Below are 21,479 nucleotides of genomic sequence, written 5' to 3'. Positions count from 1 at the left end.
GTGCCCTCCCTAAAAAGCTTTTCCTCTACTCAGATTATGTATTTCAGTTGTTTCTATGAACTCATAATATTTTTATCTGTAGAATCCCAAGAGGAACAGAATTTTCCAATGGCAAAGTCTCAGACTACAAGGAGGACTCAGCCAGCTGTCCTTCCCACTCTCAGTGGAGCCCGCTCTGGGTGCTTATAAGGTCAAGGTTCAGAGCGAGTCAGGGGAAAAAATAGAGCACCCCTTTGAAGTGAATGAATATGGTAAGAATTCTGCCTTTCTCCAAGACATTTATGACATTACTTAAGAGTTTAAGAGTTTTGACACATAGATATAAGCAAAAATCTAACAGATAATAGTTGGAAATTAACAAGTTTTTTTTTAATTTATCCAAATATTCACTAAGAATCTTTCATGTACTATCTTATTTAATCCTCGTATCAATCATCTGAGGCAGATACTCTATGGTCTCCATTTTACAAATGAGTACATCAATACTAGAATACTTGGGAATTTACCAAAATCACAGAGCCAGTAAGAGGTAAGAGAGTTTTTAATAGGTCCATTACCTTATTCAAACCAAAATTGTTAACCAACACAACAAATATCTGCATGCATCTGTTGATCTGTATCTTATACCTCCTGGCTGTCTATAATCTACACCTACACCATACTCTATTCAAAATGGTCAGACATTGAAGCCATCTTACTAGTTATCAGCCATGTGGATTTTCTCATGAAAATGAAGTATTTCATGCCATGGATGAAGAGACTGTTCACAAAAACATCATTCCCCAAATTCACCGGAACTGCTATGAGGATTATAGAACAGGGATATATTATAGGAACAGCGAGCCTTACACAACTGTGAGAGAGGATGGGAAAGTAAGGGTCCAGGAGGGGGAGCTAGATCATAGGAAATTACTAACCAGTTCTCCTGAACCCTGGGTGGGGAGGAATAAATTAGCACCTTCCAGGATACCTTCAGATCCCAAAGTGGACCACAAAGGGAAACTGACAGAAGAATCTATGGAAGACTGGATGTATCTGTTCTTCATATCTACCACTTCTCTATTTTTGTAATAAGTGTCTAGTGGTGGGTCTGGGGACTCTTTTAGTCAGCAGGACAAGCAGCTGGGAAAAATTAGACACAGACGGAAAGAATAAGGACAAATTGGAATTTCCTCACCTCTCTGTACCTGCCACCACATCGAACTAACCACGATGATCTTCAGAGAGTAACGATGCTGCTTTCTTTCCATCTTTAAGTCTCAACCAAGTTCAAAGGGGATTCTAGGAAATGTAGTACCAGCGTAACAAAATAAACATGGTACAAATACCCATGGTCATAATCACATTTCTGTGGTCAGTAGAGGCCCTGCAGCTTCTTAATGTAATTGAAATCATTTCATGTGATTCGATGTTATAAGGTTCTGTAATAGAATCATTACAAATACTTACAAGATATCCTGCCCACCCATCTTCACCTATTTCTTCCTTCTGTTGACGACAGTTTTGCCCAAGTTCGAGGTCCAAGTGAAAATGCCCAAGACTATCGGTTTTCTAGATGAAGAATTTATAGTATCTGCCTGTGGCCTGTGAGTTACATTTTTTCATCCATTTTGATCTCCCTACTCTATGTTCATTGCAATTAATCGTTACCGGACTTCAAAGTATTTTATTTAGAGAATGACTCTCCAACATGCCTGAGCTCCAGCTAGAGAGCAGGGGTGGTAGGATAGGACACTCTTACTACTACAAACAAAAGCATTTAATGAACACCTAAAATGTGCCAGAAAATTTTTTAAGTGCCTTGTAAGATGGGGATAGTTATCCTTAGTTTGCAAATGAGGAAACTATAAAACATGGGGGATAGAAAACTTGTTCAAGTAAATAGGAGACTAGAATTTAACTCCAGCAGCCTGGCTCCAGACCCTCAACTCTTCACCCTGTAATTGTCTCTACAATTAAAAAAGAAAATCTAGTTTCATGAAACACTGTACATGCCAAACACTGTGCCAAACTGAACACAAGACATCCAGCTCAAGCTCATGCTCATGTTCATAACTTCTGCGTTATTTTGTATCCTATGATCCCCATTTTTTATTGCTCCCAATTTCATAAACTATGGAAAATTAGGGGGAAAAAATGAAGCAGACCTTCTTAAATAGATATATAGATATATAATGTAGAATTTAAAAGAAGTGTCATAGTTATTTCCCTGATTGCTTTTTAGTTCAGTAGAATATTCTCCATACACACTGAGGACACCTTACCTCTTGCTTTTGAAAACAGTGTGAGGATCATATTTTCATCTTTCTTACCAGTTTTGATGCTTGAGATTTTTCCCTCAGAAGGGAGAGCCCTTTGAGTGACACTTAAAGATAACATTCGGCAAAGTGAAATATAGTAAATGGCTTATTGCTTTATCAGCCCTCCTAGAAATTAGCGGGGAGAAACCTTAAAAAGGGGAGGATCAGGGTCATCAAAGCCAAAACTCATCTACCTCACAGTTTGGACCAAAGCAATAGGTCTCAAACTTAGGTGAACATCAGAATCTATGGAGGTTATTTATTAAAATGTAGATTCCTTGACCCCCACATCTAAAGATTCCAATCATAAATCTGAGGAAAAATTCAGGATTCCAAATCTCAATACATACATCAGGTATTTTCAATGTAGGTGGTCCATTAAGCATACTCCGAGAAACAATGGACGAAGTTTGGCTTCCCATCATGTCTTACTTCACTCAGCCTGCTATGAAAAAATACCACAGAATGGGTAGTTTATAAACAACAGAAATTTATTAGTCTTAGTTCTAGAGGCTGAGAAATCCAAGATCAAGATGCCAGCATGGTCACGTTCTGGTGAAGGTTCTCTCTGGTTTATAGCTGGTGCCCTCTTGGCATGTCCTCATATGGCAGAAGGGACAAAGGATCTCTCTGGAGCCTCTTATAAAGACACCAATCATATTCATGAAGGCTCCACCCTCACTATCTATGCACCTCCCAAAGACCTCGTCCCCTAACACTATCATCCTTAGGGTTTAGGATTTCCACATATATATTTGGGGGGGAAGCAAACATTCAGACCATACCATAGTATATCCTTCCACTAGATTTGGCAGAATCGGACTGTCATTGTGCTACGCTTCATTTATAACAGATATATTAAATGATATGTAACTAGTGTTTTTGAATATTTAAATTCCCATTTAAGTTCTCATTTATCCTCTTAAAATACATGTGAATTAGGGAAGATTTAGAAATATCCTTCTACATGTCCTTAAAATTTTCCCTGAAAAAACTTAGGTGTTGTCAAAGTTGGAATTATAACCTAGATCATCTGATGGCGGAGAAAGAAAGAAATAAGATAGTCTTATAGTAAAACCTCAACTGAAAGGGAGGAAAGATCTGAGAAATACTACATTGTTAATTTTCCCTTTAGAGGTGTTTCAAAGAAGATTCAGTAAGTATTTTCTCTTAGAGTTGTAGATGTAGGTCCACTTAGATAATTAAGACCTAGTTTCAGAATAAGTGCTTCTCAAGTACAAATGGTATGGAAGGAAATATAATTGGTATATGAACAAGATGGATATATGAATGGATCAAATCATGTGAAAAAGTATAGGAGTTGTTTATATCAAATATCCTTTTGTATAACTGCTTTACTGTTATAGATACACATATGGAAAGCCTGTCTCTGGTCTGGTGAAAATTAATGTATGCAGAAAATACTCACGATACCATTCAACCTGCCATGGAAGACATTCACAAAGTATCTGTGAAGAATTCAGTCAACAGGTATGCGATAAATGGAACAAGATGGGGATCGGGAGGGGGACAAACCATAAGAGACTCTGGTCTCACAAAACAAACTGAGGGTTGCCAGGGCCGGGGGTGCGGGGGGGAGAGGGGGGTGGGGATATGGACATTGGGGAAGGTATGTGCTATGGTGAGTGCTGTGAAGTGTGTAAACCTGGAGATTCACAGACCTGTACCCCTGGGGTTAATAATACATTATATGTTAATAAAAAATAAAAAATTATATTAAAAAAAAAGAATTCAGTCAACAGGTATGTGGAAACCATTCTCCCCAGACACTAACACCAGATCTTGTTTTCTCATGGATTATAATGCAATAAAAAATATCATACAAAAGAATATAATATTGTATGGTGAAAACAGTACAACAGAAAGTAGTGTGGAGTAAGGGAAACATTGTAAGATCGCCTGGTAATGTTTGGAGTCCACTGGAAAGTTGGGTTCATGAATTTACAGTGGTATTTATTTGGCCAGTTTTGTAACTTTCTTCTGAGAGCAATCAGCATGCCAGGTATAAAGGCATAAAATAATATGGAAGTATCCAAAGATGGCCTCCACTTATCAAACAGATAATAGAAAAAGAATATGACAGATGTTAAGAATTTGGTTAGTGGGAGGGGGTGGCTGACTGGCTCAGCTGGTAGAGCCTATGACTCTTGAATGCAGGTTCATGAGTTCCAGCCCCCTGATGGGTGAAGAGCTTACTTGAAAAAAAAAAAAAAATTTTTTTTTGGTTAGTTCAAGAATCAAATGACTTGATATGGAATCTAAACTTCATATGGAAGAAGAAAAAGATAACATAAAAGCCCAGGGAGTGGAAGTGAGTGACACTGTAAGGGTATGAAAAAGAAAGTTACCAAAGCTTCAGAGAGGGTCGCCTGGGTGGCTCAGTCAGTGAAGCACCCAACTCCTGGTTTCAGCTTGGGTCATGATCTTGGGTTGATGGAATAGAGCCCCACTTTGGGCACCATGCTGGGTGTGGAGCCTGCATAAGATTCTCTCTACCCCTCTCCTTCTGGCTCTTCCCCTACCCTCCCCACCCCTCCTCCCAGACTCATGGGTGTGTGCACTCTTTCTCTTAAAAAAACAAATGAACAAACAAAAAACCTGCAGAGAGCAAATTAATGAGAGGCAACGGTGACGAATATGATGATTAATGTCAAAATAAACATCAATAAGAAAGATAAACATGAGAGAAATAAGGTTGCCAAAACTCTAATATATCAAGGACACAGGAATTAGTTTTTATTTTCAAGTGAATAAATTAAAAAATGATTAAGTAAATATAAGTACATTAAATATGCTTAAGCTTTATTATGCAATGCATATTTTCATGTAAATAAGTAAAAAAATGAAAACAAATCTTTCTTAAGATGTGGTTCCCAATGTTTAGTTTGGAAATCTAATGACTATAATGATTCATCTATTCAAAGAATATACATGTTTTTATTAATGTCCTAGGCATAGAGAAATATGGTTAAGAAAATGTAATCCTTAGTTCACGTGTAGCTGAAGGTGATCAAAGAGGAGGTGTTGTATCTGAGCTGTGTTTAGAAGAGCAGTAACTGTTGGCCATGATAAGAATGAAAGAAAAAGAATGTTATCACTTGAGAAACTATGTATGCAGAGAGAGTACGATGGCACATTTGGAAACTAGTTAATTTAATTTGGCAGAAACGGGATAGACTTTCAGAAGAGAAGAAGGAAGGGAGAGGTAGGCAATGAGTAACTCAACAGTTAATGAAGACATCTGATGTCATTGTTGGCTTGGGAAGAAATTTGATGTCATTTTTGGCTTGGGAAAGGATCAGCACTTAAAAGATGGTCAGAACTTTGTAAAATTTCCTTTGGCCAATGAAAAGCTTTCACAGGTTGATAAATGACTTTTTTGACGGCAAACCAGAGGACCCAGAAACTCTCTTTCTTCCTCTTCAGGCAGACAGTGAAGGCTGTTTCACACAACTTGTGAAGACTAAAGTATTCCAGCTGAGACAGAAGGGGTATGACATGAGCATACAAGTGGAAGCCAAAGTCAAAGAAGATGGAACAGGTTCATGTTATTTTGAAATATTTATTAATTCATTAATTCACCAATATGTTAAGCATTTATCAAATGTCCATTTCTGGGGACTATAAAATAACACAGTCCTTCCTGTCAAGGACTAGAAATCTAAAAAGAAATTACATATATGTATGTATATGTATATATGTATATATGTTTGTATGTATATATTTATAACCATAACAAAATTTCCATGAGCAATGTAAAAACTAAAGTCCAAATGAGTATGAAGAGAGAGAATTAATTCTTCTATAGAGATAAAGAAAGTTTATAAATACCACATGAGCTGATTTATATAGAATGGCTATAATTTTGAAAGCTCGTAATGGACTGAGAACACATGATTTACATAAAGCAAATGTGTTTGGTCTCAGAAGAATCTGAAAATGTAAGTTGGAGCTAAGGTGTGTAAAAATGTAAATCATGTGCTACAAAGATTAGACTTTATTATGAAAAACCTTGGATATCGGCAGATAGATTTAAGGAGATGTTCTAAATAAACTGAATTTTGAAAATATAATTCAAGCAGACATAAAGAGGACAGGCTAGATGAAACAAATTAAGAGGTTATAATGTGATACATCAGATTACTATTCAAAATTGTTCCAAAGATTACGAATCTGGGACCTGGGAAAAGGAAATGCCATCAACCAAGATTAGGAGTAGATGAGAAAGAACTATTATGATGAGAATGTGTCAAAGACAATTCATTGTAATCTGGAATATCCAGATAGAAGTTGACTCATTCTGCTTTAAAAATAATTTTAAAAGAAAACCAGAGCAAAATCAAGACCAGAAATGTAAATCTGGAACAATTCCCACTGTATCTATATCCTCCTAAGAGTAAGTGGATTTATTCTGAAAGTGAACTCACTTAACATCACTAAATAGGGGCTAGAGACAGACAAGGAGAGACCCAAGGACAGAAACAACTACATTTAGGACATAGTGTCAAATAAACCAGCCATAATAAAATTAGAAGTCATAGAGATAGGGAAAACAATAAAGCTTTAGATGATGAAGCCAAAACACACATTATGCTTCACTGAATGGAAAGACACCAGGTGTTGGCTATACTGGAAGAGCCATACAGTGAAAAGAAGTGTCTTGCTGGGGAAGTAGTTTGTGATAGACATTTAAGTATATTTTGAAGCCAATGTGAAAACTCATGTTGCATGCAAAAAGTCATGGAGAGAGAGAAGGGATCTGAGAGAGACAGAAATGAAAATGGAGCAAGCTCATGGAGGAGATGGGAAGAACCTAAGAACAAAGATGGAACCAGTAAGATACTTGTGAAACCAGAGGAATTTGGGAATTAGGTATAACAACTTTTGTATGAAAGTGAAGCTAATGTCAAGTTGATTGTATTTTCTAGGTGTGAAAAATAGATAAAAAAAAAAAGGATAAAAAATAGAATAGGGATAGTACTTTGCCAGGATGAAGTGAGGCTGGGGTGGGTGTGAGAGGTGAGTGGAATCTAAAGAACAATTCAACTTCACTTTTTCTTTTTCAGAGTTGGAATTAACTGGGCATGGATCATGTGAAATCACAAATACTTTAACCAAATTGAAGTTTACAAAAGCGGATACACATTATAGGCATGGGCTCCCTTTTTTTGGGCAGGTAAATTAATTTCTCAAGGGAATCATAATTTCTATAATTTGGGGGATGTGGATTTTAAGAAAATGAATTTTTATACCACAAAAGTACAATTGATTATAAAAATATTTATTTAGAATAAGGAAAGAAATTATAGCAAATGACAAACTTAAAGGGCAAATACCATCACATCCAAAAAAATAAAGCACGCTTTTATTAGTTTACTTCCTAACACATCTCTAAAATACATTTTTCCTGTGTAGTTTGGCTGCATACTTTTTTGATTGCCTCCTTATAAACAATGATTTTGTAATATAATTTTTTAAAGATATTTTTCATCTAGATGACTTTTTATATTGATAGTTTTTAAAAGTTTTTTTAGCTTCAAAGCTCAATGTTGGTAAATATTGATAAGTTTTCAGACTGATATCCAACTTAGTAAACTATCAGTTTTCTGGTTTCTAGCCATTTTAAATTTCCTTTTTTAGTAATCAATCTTTGAGCTGTCAGTGATAGGCAATTGACAGTTGATAAGCAATTGAGAGATGATAGGCAAAATCTCTTTGTTGACTGTGACATTCCTAAGTATTTCACAGTTGATGACATTATGAATTTTCTATTTTCTTCATTCATTGCAGCATTTTGTATCAAATTGGCAAGAGATTAATAAATATATAGATATGTTGGGGAAGGACCATTTTGGATCAAGAAAGAATGTGAGGAAACTGAGGACTTAAAGATGAATATGACTTGGCCAGAAATTTAAGAAAGAGGAAAGAATAGCCAGGGCACTAGGTGTTAAACAGCTTTTAAAGAGCAGAGAACTTAGAGTGTGACTGACTGAGGTAGAAGACAGAGCTAACTGGATTGGCTGGATAGCTATAGGTAAGCCAGAGCAGATCTTGAGGGCCTTTTACGTTAAGTTCAGAATTTTGGACTGAGAAGTTACCAAAGAATTTAAGGAGAATAACATGATCATTTTAACTTAGGCTGTAGAGAGAATGGTTTGAAGTAAGCCTGAAGCAGCAAGAGGGTGAACTGTGTAAGGTTAAATAAAAAGCTTTTGGGAATCAAGTAGGGAAAAAAAATACTGTGTTTTGTCAGCTGAGAAAAGAGGTAGAGCTAAGATAAAAACAAAGCATTTATTTGGGGCCTCAGACTTGCAATTAAGAAAACATGGATTTGGGCAGCAGTTCCAATAGTGGTCCCTGTCCCCAAGAACAAATAACAATGGTTTTTGAAGACAAAAGAGAATTCTTGTACATGTTATTCATAAGGAATTTTGATTGGCGTTGTTGGCAGAAAACTAATCTCAACTGACTATAATTGGTTGCTAAGGCTACCCCCAAATAAAAGCTTCTACAGCAGGTTGCAGGTGTTTCTGTGAGTTTTGGCCCAGTTCAAAAGTTCATGGGTCCTCTGGTGAGGATGTCATAAGGCCCATCTCCTTAATGGCCTCCCAGCTCCATTGTAAGCCTCTTGATAAGTGATCTCATTTTATTTCACCTTAAACAGGTTTAACTGGTATAGAAATAAATGAAATGTGTTTAACAGAGTAAGAGATAGCACTTGGCCATGGGTTAAAATTTGTCAGTGAAAGAGAGAAAACGATTTTTGAAAGGCCCTTGATATTGCTGCCATAATCTATGGGATGGATAAAATCACCATATACTGAGATAGAACACTGGGGATGAAGAAAATAGGGAAGGGTGATATCATGAGTCCATTTTTTGGATATTCTCAATTGTTTTGTGCTCACAGAATACCTATATAGGAATGTCAAAAAGAAAAGTAGTTTAGAGCCCAGAAAATAAATCTTATTTTCAGATTGATTCTAAGATCTTCAGTAAATGACAGCGGCCACGGGGTCAAGAGGTGAACGCAACTGAAAGGGTAAGATGTCATTTCTATGTAACACCAGCTATCATTTCCACACTTCTAGGTTCTTCTTGTGGATGAGAAGGATCAACCAATCCCCAATAAAACTGTAAGCGTCAGTGTGGATGTAACTGCATACCATTCCAGCCCTACCACAGATGAGCACGGTCTGGTGAACATTTCCATTGATACCACCAACTTCACATCTTCTCTTTTTACAGTTAGGGTAAGTGGGAAGGGGCATCCAGGACTACAGAGAGATTGCTGAGGTCACGTAATTTAAGGATATATGAGAAGCATGTAAATTCTAGGGAGAAAAGAAATAGCAATAAAGAGTAAAATAGAAATTAAGCAATTCAGAGACCTAAATTATAAGAAAACATTACTTGCCCCAAAATTTTGGCTTTAGAGAGACTCCATTTACGGCATGGTCTAGTTTCAGAAAATAAACATTAGATCATCTTGATATTCCGTTGTAAAATTCAATATTTTTACAATTTTATTACAGATTAGATTCTGTTTGGTTTCTTTGGTGTACCGCCATTTTTTGTTTTCTGTAAAAAAATTAAATATCTTTATGCAGTTTATAGGCATAAGGGTATTAAGGAAAATAATTGATCCTGACTGTGAATGAATATGATCTACCAAAATGGTATAGAACAACCCTAAATAAACAAGGAAAAGTCACACACAGATTATGCTTTATTTGGGAAAGCAGATTATGATGGAACCAAATAAGCATGGTTCGTGTAAAATCTTCAGTAAACAATTCTTCAGAGTGATAAATGTATACATAATGTACACTAACAAATAGACTTTTTAAGACCTTTATTCTTTCCACTAGGTCACTTACAAACAAAATAACTACTGTTTTGATAACTGGTGGCTTGAAGAAGTTCATACAGAAGCACAGCACACTGTAAAGCATATTTTCTCCCCGAGCAAGAGTTTTGTTCATCTTGAACTTTTCACTGGTACCATGACCTGTGGACAAATCCAGGACATCCGGGCACACTACATCCTGAATGGACAGATTCTGAAGGATGAAAAAGAATTAACCTTCTATTATTTGGTAAGAATAGAAACCACTGTACCTCTTTCTAAATGTGTAAACCCCAAAATGATTGAACTCCTATCTAAGTAATGCTTTTGTAAGATAACAGAGTAAACCCTTTTTTTCTTTTTTTTCTTTTTTTTTTAAGATTTTATTTATTTATTTGACAGAGAGAGATCACAAGTAGATGGAGAGGAAGGCAGAGAGAGAGAGAGAGAGAAAGGGAAGCAGGCTCCTTGCTGAGCAGAGAGCCCAATGCGGGACTCGATCCCAGGACCCTGAGATCATGACCTGAGCCGAAGGCAGTAGCTTAACCCACTGAGCCACCCAGGTGCCCAAACCCTTTTTTTCTTGAAGAAAAGTTGCTTCCTAATAAAATTGTTAATGCTTTAATTTCTTATTTATGCTCTGGTCTCTACAGAAACATTTAGTTTTTATGAGTTCCAATGGAAAATTATTGAATGAGAGGAAAAATCAGGAACTTAATCAACAGGAAATAAAAATTATAAACTTTGGGACACCTGGTTGGATTAGTTGGTGGTAAAGCGCCCAAGTTGCAATTGGTCTCAGCTCAGGTCTTGATCTCAGGGTTGCAAGTTCATGCCTCATGCTGGGCTTGCATTGCACAAGGAGCCTACCTTTTTTTTTTTTTTTCAGTGTTCCAAGATTCATTGTTTATGCACCACACCCAGTTTTTTAGGAGCCTACTTTAAAAATATATACTTCTGGAAAATACTCAATTTTGACAATAATTGGAGAAGTGAATAAAAAACAATAAAGCAATAGCATTTTATACATATAAAGCTTCTAAATAGTCTACAAAGTTCATGACTAGTGCAATTGCAGGGGAAAAGGACATTGACAGGCATATTATAAATTGGTATGATGCTTTTGAGAGCAATAAGCTTATTTGTGTCCCAAGACTAAAAATAAGATCTAAAATTAGTAGCTATTCATGTAAGTCATTTTAAGAAGAAAAATTTATGTGTAGTTAATTCTATACAGGACCATTAACTATAAATAATATTTTTTAAAATTCTATGAAAAAAGTAAGAAAATATTTCTTCCCAGTTCTGTGATCCTGGGCAATTTATATAATCTTATTTGTACAAACAAATGTCAATCATCTTCCCTGAATACTAGGGATGGGATTTAAATCTATTTCATGGGAATATTATGCAATTAAATAAAATCTGAAAACCAAATTATTTTGTTCAATGCCTGGCACATAGATAGTATCATACATTTAGTTTTTTAACGATATAGAATACCAACATATATTTTATATCTGCCTTTACTGTATATTGCTTTGTGTATGTCTAAAATATTTGTTGAAAGAACATGTAAACTTGAAGTATTGATATTCAAGATAAATAGCAAACATTAAGTAAAATACTAAAACATTGCAAAACTTATATACCCATTATTTATGGTGTATAACTATACATATAGAAAAATACTGAAAGAGAACTTGAGTGTTTGAAACTTCAGGGTTGGAGTAGTGAGATAATTTACTTGTATATTTTAAATACACTTATGTAAGTTTAATATGTGTGTGCTCTTTAGGATGATATTGGATATATTTCTCTCTTCAGATCAAAACAAGAGGAAGCATCTCTCAATCAGGAACCCACGTGTTGTCCATTGAACAAGGAGACAGTAAGTACTTCCAGGGTTTCCGGGTTTTTTTTCTCTCATATACTCAATCCCGAACATTGTAGCAAGATGGAGTTATTTTTACATATTGTATTTTACGTGTACATTTTATGGAGATGATGGACACCAACCTTCTTCCATCAACCAAAGATGAGGAAGCTAATATAAAAAGATAGCATACTAGGTTCATTTTAGTCCATTTAGTATTCTTTCTTCATTTTATAGCATTTCTATATTTTAAATTTTATTCCTAAAGCAAAATATATTCATTTTATAATTAAATGTTTTAAAACACATAAAATAATTTGAAAGTGCAGAAAATCACTAAAGAAAAATCTTACTGTGTAGTTCTTTGCATTCATTTCCTATTGTTGCTGTATTAGATTGCCACCCACTTTCTGGCTTAAAACCACACAAATTTATCAGCTTATGTCTTCAGTCAGACATCTCCCTAGGCTAATATCAGGCTGTCAGTAGGACTACATGCCTTCTGGAGCTCTAAGGAATTAAATATCTGTTTCCTTGCCTAAGGACCTCCTGCTTTCCTCGGTTTCTGTCTTCAGTGCCAGAAGTACATCATCTTCAAACTCTCTCTTGTTTTTCTGCCCCCTCTTTAAAGGTCTCTGTGATTACATTGGGCTCACTTGGATAACCCAGGATAATCTTCGCATCTCAAGGTCCTTAACCTATTCACATTTGCCAAGTCCCTTTTGCTAACAACATAACACATAGATGTTTTTAAGATTATGCTGTCTTTTGGAGACATTAGTCTACATATCCAAACTGCACTCTGGCCCCAAAGAGTCACATCCATCCCATATACAAAATCCATTCACCCCATTCCAACAATCTTAAAAGACTCAATCTCTTATAGCATTCACTCAAGTCCAAAAGTCTCATGTAAGTTTCATCAGCTCAAAAGGCCCAAATATCATCATCTCAATTATCTAAATTAGTTACTGGTGGGGCCTTGGGTATAATCCTTCCTAGGATGACAAAGAAATTTTAAAAGGGGCTGGAAAAATAACATTAGGTTTCAAGATACTGCTTTTTCTGCATCTTACCAATATCTGCATGATATTTTCATTTATGCTTGGATCAAAACCTTTTCAGGAGTGTCTGGGTGGCTCAGTGGGTTAAGCCTCTGCTTTCAGCTTGGGTCATGATCTCAGGGTCCTGGGATGGAGGCCCATACAGGGCTCTCTGCTCAGCAGGGAGCCTGTTTCCCCCTCTCTTTCTGCCTGCCTCTCTGCTTACTTGTGATCTCTCTCTCTCTCTGTCAAATAAATAAATAAAATCTTTAAAAAAAAAACATTTTTTTTTCAAATTTCCCTTTGTCTACTTTGGACTACAGGGGATTCATAAAATAAATATGTTAGTTTCTAAATATTGAGATTTTTTTCAGAATTTTTCTTATTGATTTCTCATTTAATGCCACTTTGATCATTTCTTTTAAATTGACTGAGACATGGGGAGCCTGGGTTGCTCAGTCAGTTAAGTTTCTGACTCTTGATTTCAGCTCAAGTCATGACCTCGTGGTCATGAGATCAAGCCCCAAGTCAGCTCCGTGTTCAGTGCAAAGTCTGCTTGAGATTCTCTCCCCCAACTCCCCTGTTCAGGCATGCTCTAAACAAACAAACAAACAAATAAATAAATAAATAAATAAATACCATCTTTTAAAAGTTAAAAAAATAAATTTACTGAGACACATTTTGTGGCTCCAAATATGATCTCCTTGGTAAATGTTAGCATTTCTATTCTTTTGCTCGTAAGTGGAGTGTTTTCTAAATGTCATTTAAGTCAAGTTGGTTCACAGCATTTCTATATCTTAGATCATACTTTCCTTCTGGATTTTCTTGAATCATCTACACCTCTTGATGAAATAATAATTAACTTTTCAAAAAGGGTCTGTTACAAAAAGATGAGTACATTTGGTCTATTTATTTGTTACATGTCCCCAGTCTAAATCTCATAAATGGCTTCCCTTTTTTCTATTCATTTGAATAATTACAAGCTATCATTTTACTAAAACAAAATAAAAATAAAATAATATTTTTAATTGACAGAACATATTTAGAGAGATCAAACAGCTCATTTACCCAAAATGGGTCAGAATACCCAGGAAAAATGAAGAATACATGTTACAAAGATTAAAAAGTGTTTGTCTTTTGTCTTTGAAACCCCATTTTTTTCTATTAGTCCTTGGCACACACTGGGTACACACTAAATATTTTTAAACTAATTCATTAATGAAGGATAGAATATCTCTTTTTTTATAATTTGTGATAGCTAAACTTTATTTGAGGTTTATATATTTGAACTATCCTTGATGAAAACTGAATTTGAAGATAATATATTTTCCTGCTTTCATATAGCTCAATATTAAGACTTTGGGATAAAAACATTAATAAAATATGTCCCATGCCCTCAAGATGTTATGCTTATTATGTGTTCTTTGTATGGTTTTAGTATTATCATTTCAAATTATTTTATTGAAGTATAATTAACACAGTGTTATATTAGTTTCAGGTGTACAACATATTGATTTGCAATTCTATACATTACTCAGTGTTCACCATGAAAAATTTAGTCACCATCTATCACCATACAACGTTATTACAGTATTATTGACTGTATTCCCTACCCGTTACTACTCAGTCAAATGAAAAAAGTATGAGATCATGCCATTTGCGACAACATGGATGTACCTAGAGGGTATTACGCTAAATGACATAAGTCAGAAGTTTCAATTTTATTTTGACCCTGTGGTTTCTGCGTGTTTTCACCACAAGCTGTCCTCAAATTTTCTATAGATAGAGGACAGCTACAATTTTTAAAGCATTTTATGCTACACAGAATTTAGGACATTTATGAGAAAATTAAGTGGGTATGTACTATGTACGCACACTATGTATATAAGCACTATGTACGCACACAGAAAGAAACCACCAAGATAAATACAGGGACCTCTCTGATAAAAATCAGAGACACAGCTAGTTTTGTATGGTACTATTTGTACTTGTATCTCTGCAGTATTGAGAACGGCCTGAAGTAGACCCTGGGCTGTATTCTTTGAATTATCCTCATGCCTATGACAGGAATTGTGTTGATTTGGATCATAAATAGAGATAATTAAAAATGTCTAGACGTTCTTCTCTCTTGACTTCTTTCTTAAGAGATCTTTTTTTTAACTTTAAAACAAAAATGTGCATTAAATGTTTTTCTCTACTTAAGCAGAGGAAATGAACAATTTATCCTACATCCTTAAGGAAAACTGTTATTGGCTCAGCATGTCAGCGTACATGCACAATGGTACACATACACATCTTCTCTTACTTTAGTGTGCTCCAAATGTGAGTAAGTTAAATAACTGGAGAGCCTCTTCTTCCTAAAGTGAGAACTCTTCCCTCTTCCTAATCCGTTATCTTGGACTTTCTTTATTCTCCAGTGAAAGGGATATTTTCCTTCTCGCTTCGAGTGGACTCAGACATCGCTCCTGCTGCCCAGTTGCTGGTTTATGCCATTTTACCCAATGGAGAAATTATTGCTGATACTGAGAAACTCGAGATTGAAAACTGTTTTGCCAATAAGGTGGGTCTTTTGTGCAAGCAGTTCTTTTATTCGTCTCCCCTTTTGAAGTATGGAAAAGAAGGAAATTGTGTCTGTTTTTAAAACTGCTGCATAGGGTTCCTAAAACATCTTCGGACGGCCTCCAAAGGCCAACAGTGATGCCATACCCTGCCTGAGAGGGCTAGTGAAGACATCCAAAGCAGGTGGTCATAAACACGATGTTGTAAAAATTTCTTGTTTTATCTTGAAATTCATGTGGAATCCAAAGTCTGTTCTGATATAAAGCTTAATTTTGCAGTGTTTTGTTCCCTAAATTTTCAATTAAAAATGATGCTTCCCAAGGATGTGTCATTTTACCCCACCATACTCCCCAATACATGTCCATGTACTATCGCAGAAACCAGTAACTCACTGTGAGTTAAATTCTGATAATACAGAACAGAGATGTATGTATGTGCCCCATGTTGAGAAAAATAGTCTGGGCTCTCTAATAAGGACCACAGCAGAAAAATCAAACATATTTTCAGATGGGATCTTGTATTTCCAAAGAATACACAGTTGTAATAAGAAGCCTACTGAAATATAAATAAGATTTATCCCAAGAGAATTTCGTGCTATAACTGTAACATCAACAATCAGATGACATTCACTGACTTCACATATATTTTTAAAAGTATACCTAGATGGGCGCCTGGGTGGCTCAGTGGGTTAAGCCTCTGCCTTTAGCTCAGGTCATGGTCTCAGGGTCCTGGGATAGAGGCCCACATCAGGCTATCTGCTCAGCAGGGAGCCTGCTTCCCTGTCTTTCTCTGCCTGCCTCTCTCCCTACTTATGATTTCTTTCTCTGTCAAATAAATAAATAAATCTTTTTTTTTTAAAAAGCTAAAAATATATATATACCTAGAAAGACTCTTTAACATGAAGATTGAAGCTATGCATTTATAGCAAGTGAACATTTCTGCAAGGAAAACTATATTAGAGTATCCTTTTTAAATATTTAATGATCCACGTAAATAGTGATCCAAAAAATACGCAATGGATGTTGATTTAATTTTTAATTCCATCTTAGCAAAGAATGCTATTAAATCTGGACAGGTGTCCAAGAGCATGTTTTCTGTTCTGTTTGAATGTTCTGTGAACCTGGGAGAGATTCCTGTCTTGAACTTCCACACCCTTCCTGCTAATCGTGGGCAGTTTGTTAAACCCTTTTCCATTCAAAATTCATATCCCTCTTTCTTACTTTAAAAATAACAGATTTACTATACATGTTAAATACAAGGTAAATTTGAATTGCCTGTGTGCCTTGACTGGATATGATTATTTATTAAAGATAACATTGATTCATAGGAGTAAGCAAAGACTCTCAAAGTATGTCTTAAAATTCTCTTTTGTTCTCATATCAATAAAACATTTTACACTTTCTAGCATAGCCACTTCTTTGTTAACAATATTTTCAGTTGATTATAATCTCCAATAACTCAAGTGTTCATTTGAAATGGGCACTCACAAACATATTTTAATAAACTAAAATTTTCTAATAACAAACATGCTTAAAACAGAATTCTTCATAAGCAGTGTTTTCATAATTTATTGAACTCTAGAGTTGAATATTACTTCATTTTTTGAAGATTTATTTATGTATTTTGAGAGAGAAAGAGAGAGGCATGAGTGAAGGGAGGGTAGAGGGAGAGAATCTTCAAGCCGACTCCCTGCTGAGCACAGGGGTCCCTCTCATGACCTGTGAGATCATGATCTGAGCTGAAATCAAGTATCAGACACTTAACCAACTGAGCCACCCAGGAGCCCCTAGAAATGAATATTCTTTCATTTTGAGGGTAAATCAATTAATATTTTTCATATAGGTCTCATGATACATGAATCCAACTGTTACACTAATTCATAGAACACACAGCAGGATTATCATAGTTAAATTCATCAATCCAAGTCAAATATTATTTAACTAAACATACAGACATTTCATTCCAATCCAAATCAACTTGCAGATCAAGAACCTAGGAAGTTACCTGATGCTACTACAGTATCTAAATTCTAAATGATTTTATTTGATATTTTGAATATAAAATAAAACTCAGATTCTACTCAAGAAATGTTTACACAACCATCAGAAACTGGTAGATTCACTTATCACTAAGTTTCTACTGGCCAAAGCAGAATCAAATCTCTGAAGAAATTTGGCAAAATTTTCCATTATTTTGTAGTTCTTATTCTTTATTCAAGATTCAAATTATAATTTGAATTTTCTCAACCAGTTACCACTCAGGATGTATATTAGATGTTCAATTTTTTTAATGAACCAATAAATCTCCAATCCCAACAAGCAATACGGCACCCCTTTAGAATGTCTTATGACTAAAACGGCCACCAGGAGGAAACTTCAGGTGGCTGGTCTCAGAGGCAGAGCATGACTCTTCACACTGCCATGCAAACTACACACATTCACCACAAAAGCACCGCACAGAGGTAAGTCAACTACAGCAAGGTATGTAACTTCGTTAGCATGCGTGTTCTTATTCCCATTCAGGTTTCTGTTTCAATGTGACCAAAACCAATTTACATTTCACCAGTTATAGAAGGAGCAGGAAACCTGAGTTAACTGGAACCACATCTCCAGTTTATTCCAGAGGTAGTTAACCGGTATTGCCAAGGTGTAAGCACCTCTTAAGCCTGGCCTAAAATGGATGAAGAGAAGCCAAGTGTAGAAAGAACTAGTCCTCGCCTGGAGTAGAAGAGAATGTTTGAGGTTGCAATACTTAGAAAATTTGCTGCCATAATCATATCCTCTTTACAGGTGAATTTGAGCTTCTCCTCAGCCCAGAGCCTGCCAGCCTCACACAACAATCTGGAGGTCACAGCCAGTCCTCATTCCCTCTGTGCCCTCCGTGCAGTAGACAAGAGTGTTCTGCTGATGAAGCCTGAAGCTGAGCTCTCCCCTCAGTCGGTGAGTCCCGTTTCAGTCTTGCATGTCAGAAAATGCACACATGAGAGGACCAATTTGAGAAAATGGAAGTTATGACTGAGAGGACATGCTCTTCTGAGTGTCAGACACAGTGTACTAAGTTACGTATGAGATGAAATTAAATTCATTTCCACAGAAGACTCTGCTTCACGTGTCTCACCTTGCTTCATTCTCTGTTATAATACATTCTCAGTGAGGGAGCAACATGGCTCCCCTCCACATTCCCTGCCTAGCCCAGTACCTCATGTATAAAAGATGTTCAACAGGGGCACCTGGGTGGCTCTGTGGGTTAGCTGCTACCTTCGTCTCGGGTCATTGTCTGAGGGTCCTGAGATCGAGTCCCACATCAGGCTTTCTGCTCAGCAGGAAGCCTGCTTCCCCCTCTCTCTCTGCCTGCCTCTCTGCCTACTTGTGATTTCTTTCTGTCAAATAAATAAATAAACAAATATAAATCTTAAAAGATTCTCAACACATTGTCTGTGAGTGAATACATGAAGAATAATTCTTTAAGGTAGGTAATATTACCTTAATTTTAAGAATGAAGAAAACATAACGAGGATAGATCAAGCCCCTACAGAAAGAGCAGGCCAAAAATATAACTGGAGGGTGGAATTGGAATCATATTTCTGATTCGATGCCACCTTTAATGCACCACATTTCAAGATAGTCTGTGAAATGCCTGATTCTAAGCATTCCTTAAAATCTAGGCCCTCACTCACTGGTTTGAAGTATGGTCAAAAAAGTTCTCATTCAAACTTGTCTTTTAGAGATGCCTCTTGTACCAAAGCACTTTCCAAAAGGCCCTGTAGTTTACTTTCATCATCCCTTTATTCATTTAACAAATGTTCACTGAATCTTGACTAGATGCTGGAGCCTGCTCTGGGAACAGGAGTTCTATTGGCGAATAATCAGATGTGGTTCTTTGACCATCTTGGACTTACAGTCTTGTGAAGTATTAAAATAAACAAGCAACAGAAACATATAAACATGGAATAGTTCCAAATTTTGCTAAATAGAATGAAAAGAACAAAAAATGTTGACATAAAGAAAAAAGGAGTTGGACATTTTTTGAAATAGTGATTAAGAGTGTCTTCTTAGATGGCTGGGGAATGAAGGGGTAGGGGCAGGCATATCAAAGAATGAGAGCAGCAGGGGCGCCTGGGTGGCTCAGTGGGTTAAAGCCTCTGCTTTCAGCTCAGGTCATGATCCCAGGGTCCTGGGATCGAGCACTGCATCGGGCTCCCTGCTCAGCAGCAGGCCTGCTTCTCTTCCTCTCTCTCTCTCTCTCTGCCTGCCTCGCTGCCTACTTGCAATCTCTGTCTGTCAAATAAATAAATAAATAAATAAGAATGAGACCAGCGTCTCCACAGGTCTTGGGGTCAGGCTAAGACGGGAGCGCTCCAAAAGGAAAAGGTGATGACCTAATATATAGTGGGGAGGGAAAAGGATGGTAGAGGCTATAAGCAAAATGGAAAGTATGGAAAATTGTGACTAGCACAGAATTTGGAGTTGACAGCAAATGCTATGGTAAATCTCAAGAGTTTGTTTGTTTTTAAGATTTTATTTATTTATTTAACAGAGAGAGAGAGCTCACGAGCAGGGGAGAAGAGGCAGAGGTAGAAGCACACTCCCCACTGAGCAGGGAGCCCAATGTGGGACTCGATCTCAGGACCCCAGGATCATGACCTGAGCCCAGGGCAGATACCTAACCAACTGAGCCACCCAGGAGCCCCAAAGCTAAAGTGTTTTAAACAGCAGAGTGACAATTCAGATTCATCAGTTAAGGAGCTGCTGTTTGCTGCTGAGAGGATGAGAGCAAGAATGAAAGATGGAAATAGTTACTAGATTATAGTAGTAGCATAGATAAGAGACAAACGCAGCCAGATGAGGAGGTCTGCACGGAGGCCAGTATTTGCTTAATGGCCCAGGTGCTATGTGACAGAGCAGGTGGCCCCACACTAGGCTCTGAGCAAAAACTGAACTGCAGTTGATTTCCAGTGTGCCTGTGCACCTAGTTTTTCCTCAAGCTAAAGCTGGTCTTAAAACAGTAGACTAAAACAAACAACCAAAACACCTGGTAAGAGTTAAAAATAACTTAATCGTTTTATAAAGTAGGAAAAGGAACGAGGGGCACCTAGGTGGCTCGTGGGTTAAGCCTCTCTCTTTGGCTCAGGTCATGATCTCAGGGTCCTGGGATCGAGCCCCACATTGGGCCCTCTGCTCAGCGGAGAGCCTGCTTCCCCCTTCCCCACCCCACACCCTACCTGCCTCTCCACTTACTTGTGATCTCAGTTAAATAAATAAATAAAATCTTTTAAAAAAAGGAATGAATCAAGAATTTACAGTGATTATTTCTGAATGATGGGGTTATGAGTGGCTTTTGTTCTCTCATCACATTTCTCTGTACTGCTCACACTTTCTGCTTCCTTTCTTTCATAAGATTTATTTACTTATCTACAAGAGAAAGAGTGCACATGCAAGTAAGAGAGAAGGACAGAGGGGAAGGGAGAATCTCAAGCAGACTCATGACCTTGAGATGATCATGACCTGAGCCACCCAGGAGCCCCTTGGTTTCCTTTTTAAAAGAGTACATTTGGGCTGGGACACAGCAAACTTGAGTTTTATTCTTACTCAACCAAAATGGGCTCTGAGACTTGGATCAATTGATTTGATTTCTGTGTGTATTAATTTCTCTTGTAGAATAGGAGGATTAGGATCCATAACTTTTATGATCTTCCCATGATTGTGTTCCTTTTAATAATGTTGGCATGGGAGTATTAAACACCATGATCTTTTAAATCCCAGATTGAACATTATCACACTCAAAATAGAATTAAGAAACAAAACAAGAGTTTTTCCCTTTGTTCTCTT

The 21,479-nt window shown here is 36.7% G+C and overlaps 1 protein-coding gene across 1 annotated transcript in view; it reads left to right on the top strand.

The window, feature by feature from the left end:
- The window catches only part of LOC116866180 (pregnancy zone protein-like), a 43,546-nt gene that overhangs the window by 4,748 nt on the left and 17,319 nt on the right, over window positions 1-21,479 (top strand). The window contains exons 6-15 of the mRNA XM_032854939.1: window positions 83-251; window positions 1,502-1,586; window positions 3,668-3,791; window positions 5,748-5,862; window positions 7,388-7,497; window positions 9,416-9,577; window positions 10,196-10,423; window positions 12,001-12,064; window positions 15,510-15,652; window positions 18,441-18,590. Of these exons, the coding sequence (XP_032710830.1) occupies window positions 83-251; window positions 1,502-1,586; window positions 3,668-3,791; window positions 5,748-5,862; window positions 7,388-7,497; window positions 9,416-9,577; window positions 10,196-10,423; window positions 12,001-12,064; window positions 15,510-15,652; window positions 18,441-18,590 (1,350 nt within the window). The remainder of the gene's footprint in view (window positions 1-82; window positions 252-1,501; window positions 1,587-3,667; window positions 3,792-5,747; window positions 5,863-7,387; window positions 7,498-9,415; window positions 9,578-10,195; window positions 10,424-12,000; window positions 12,065-15,509; window positions 15,653-18,440; window positions 18,591-21,479) is intronic.

The sequence above is a fragment of the Lontra canadensis genome, unplaced genomic scaffold, assembly GCF_010015895.1.
Source record: "Lontra canadensis isolate GAN:19392208 unplaced genomic scaffold, GSC_riverotter_1.0 scaffold9, whole genome shotgun sequence".
NCBI classification, from domain to species: Eukaryota; Metazoa; Chordata; class Mammalia; order Carnivora; family Mustelidae; genus Lontra; species Lontra canadensis.
Note: the sequence above shows the minus strand (reverse complement) of the source record. Positions and strands in the feature narration are given on the sequence as shown.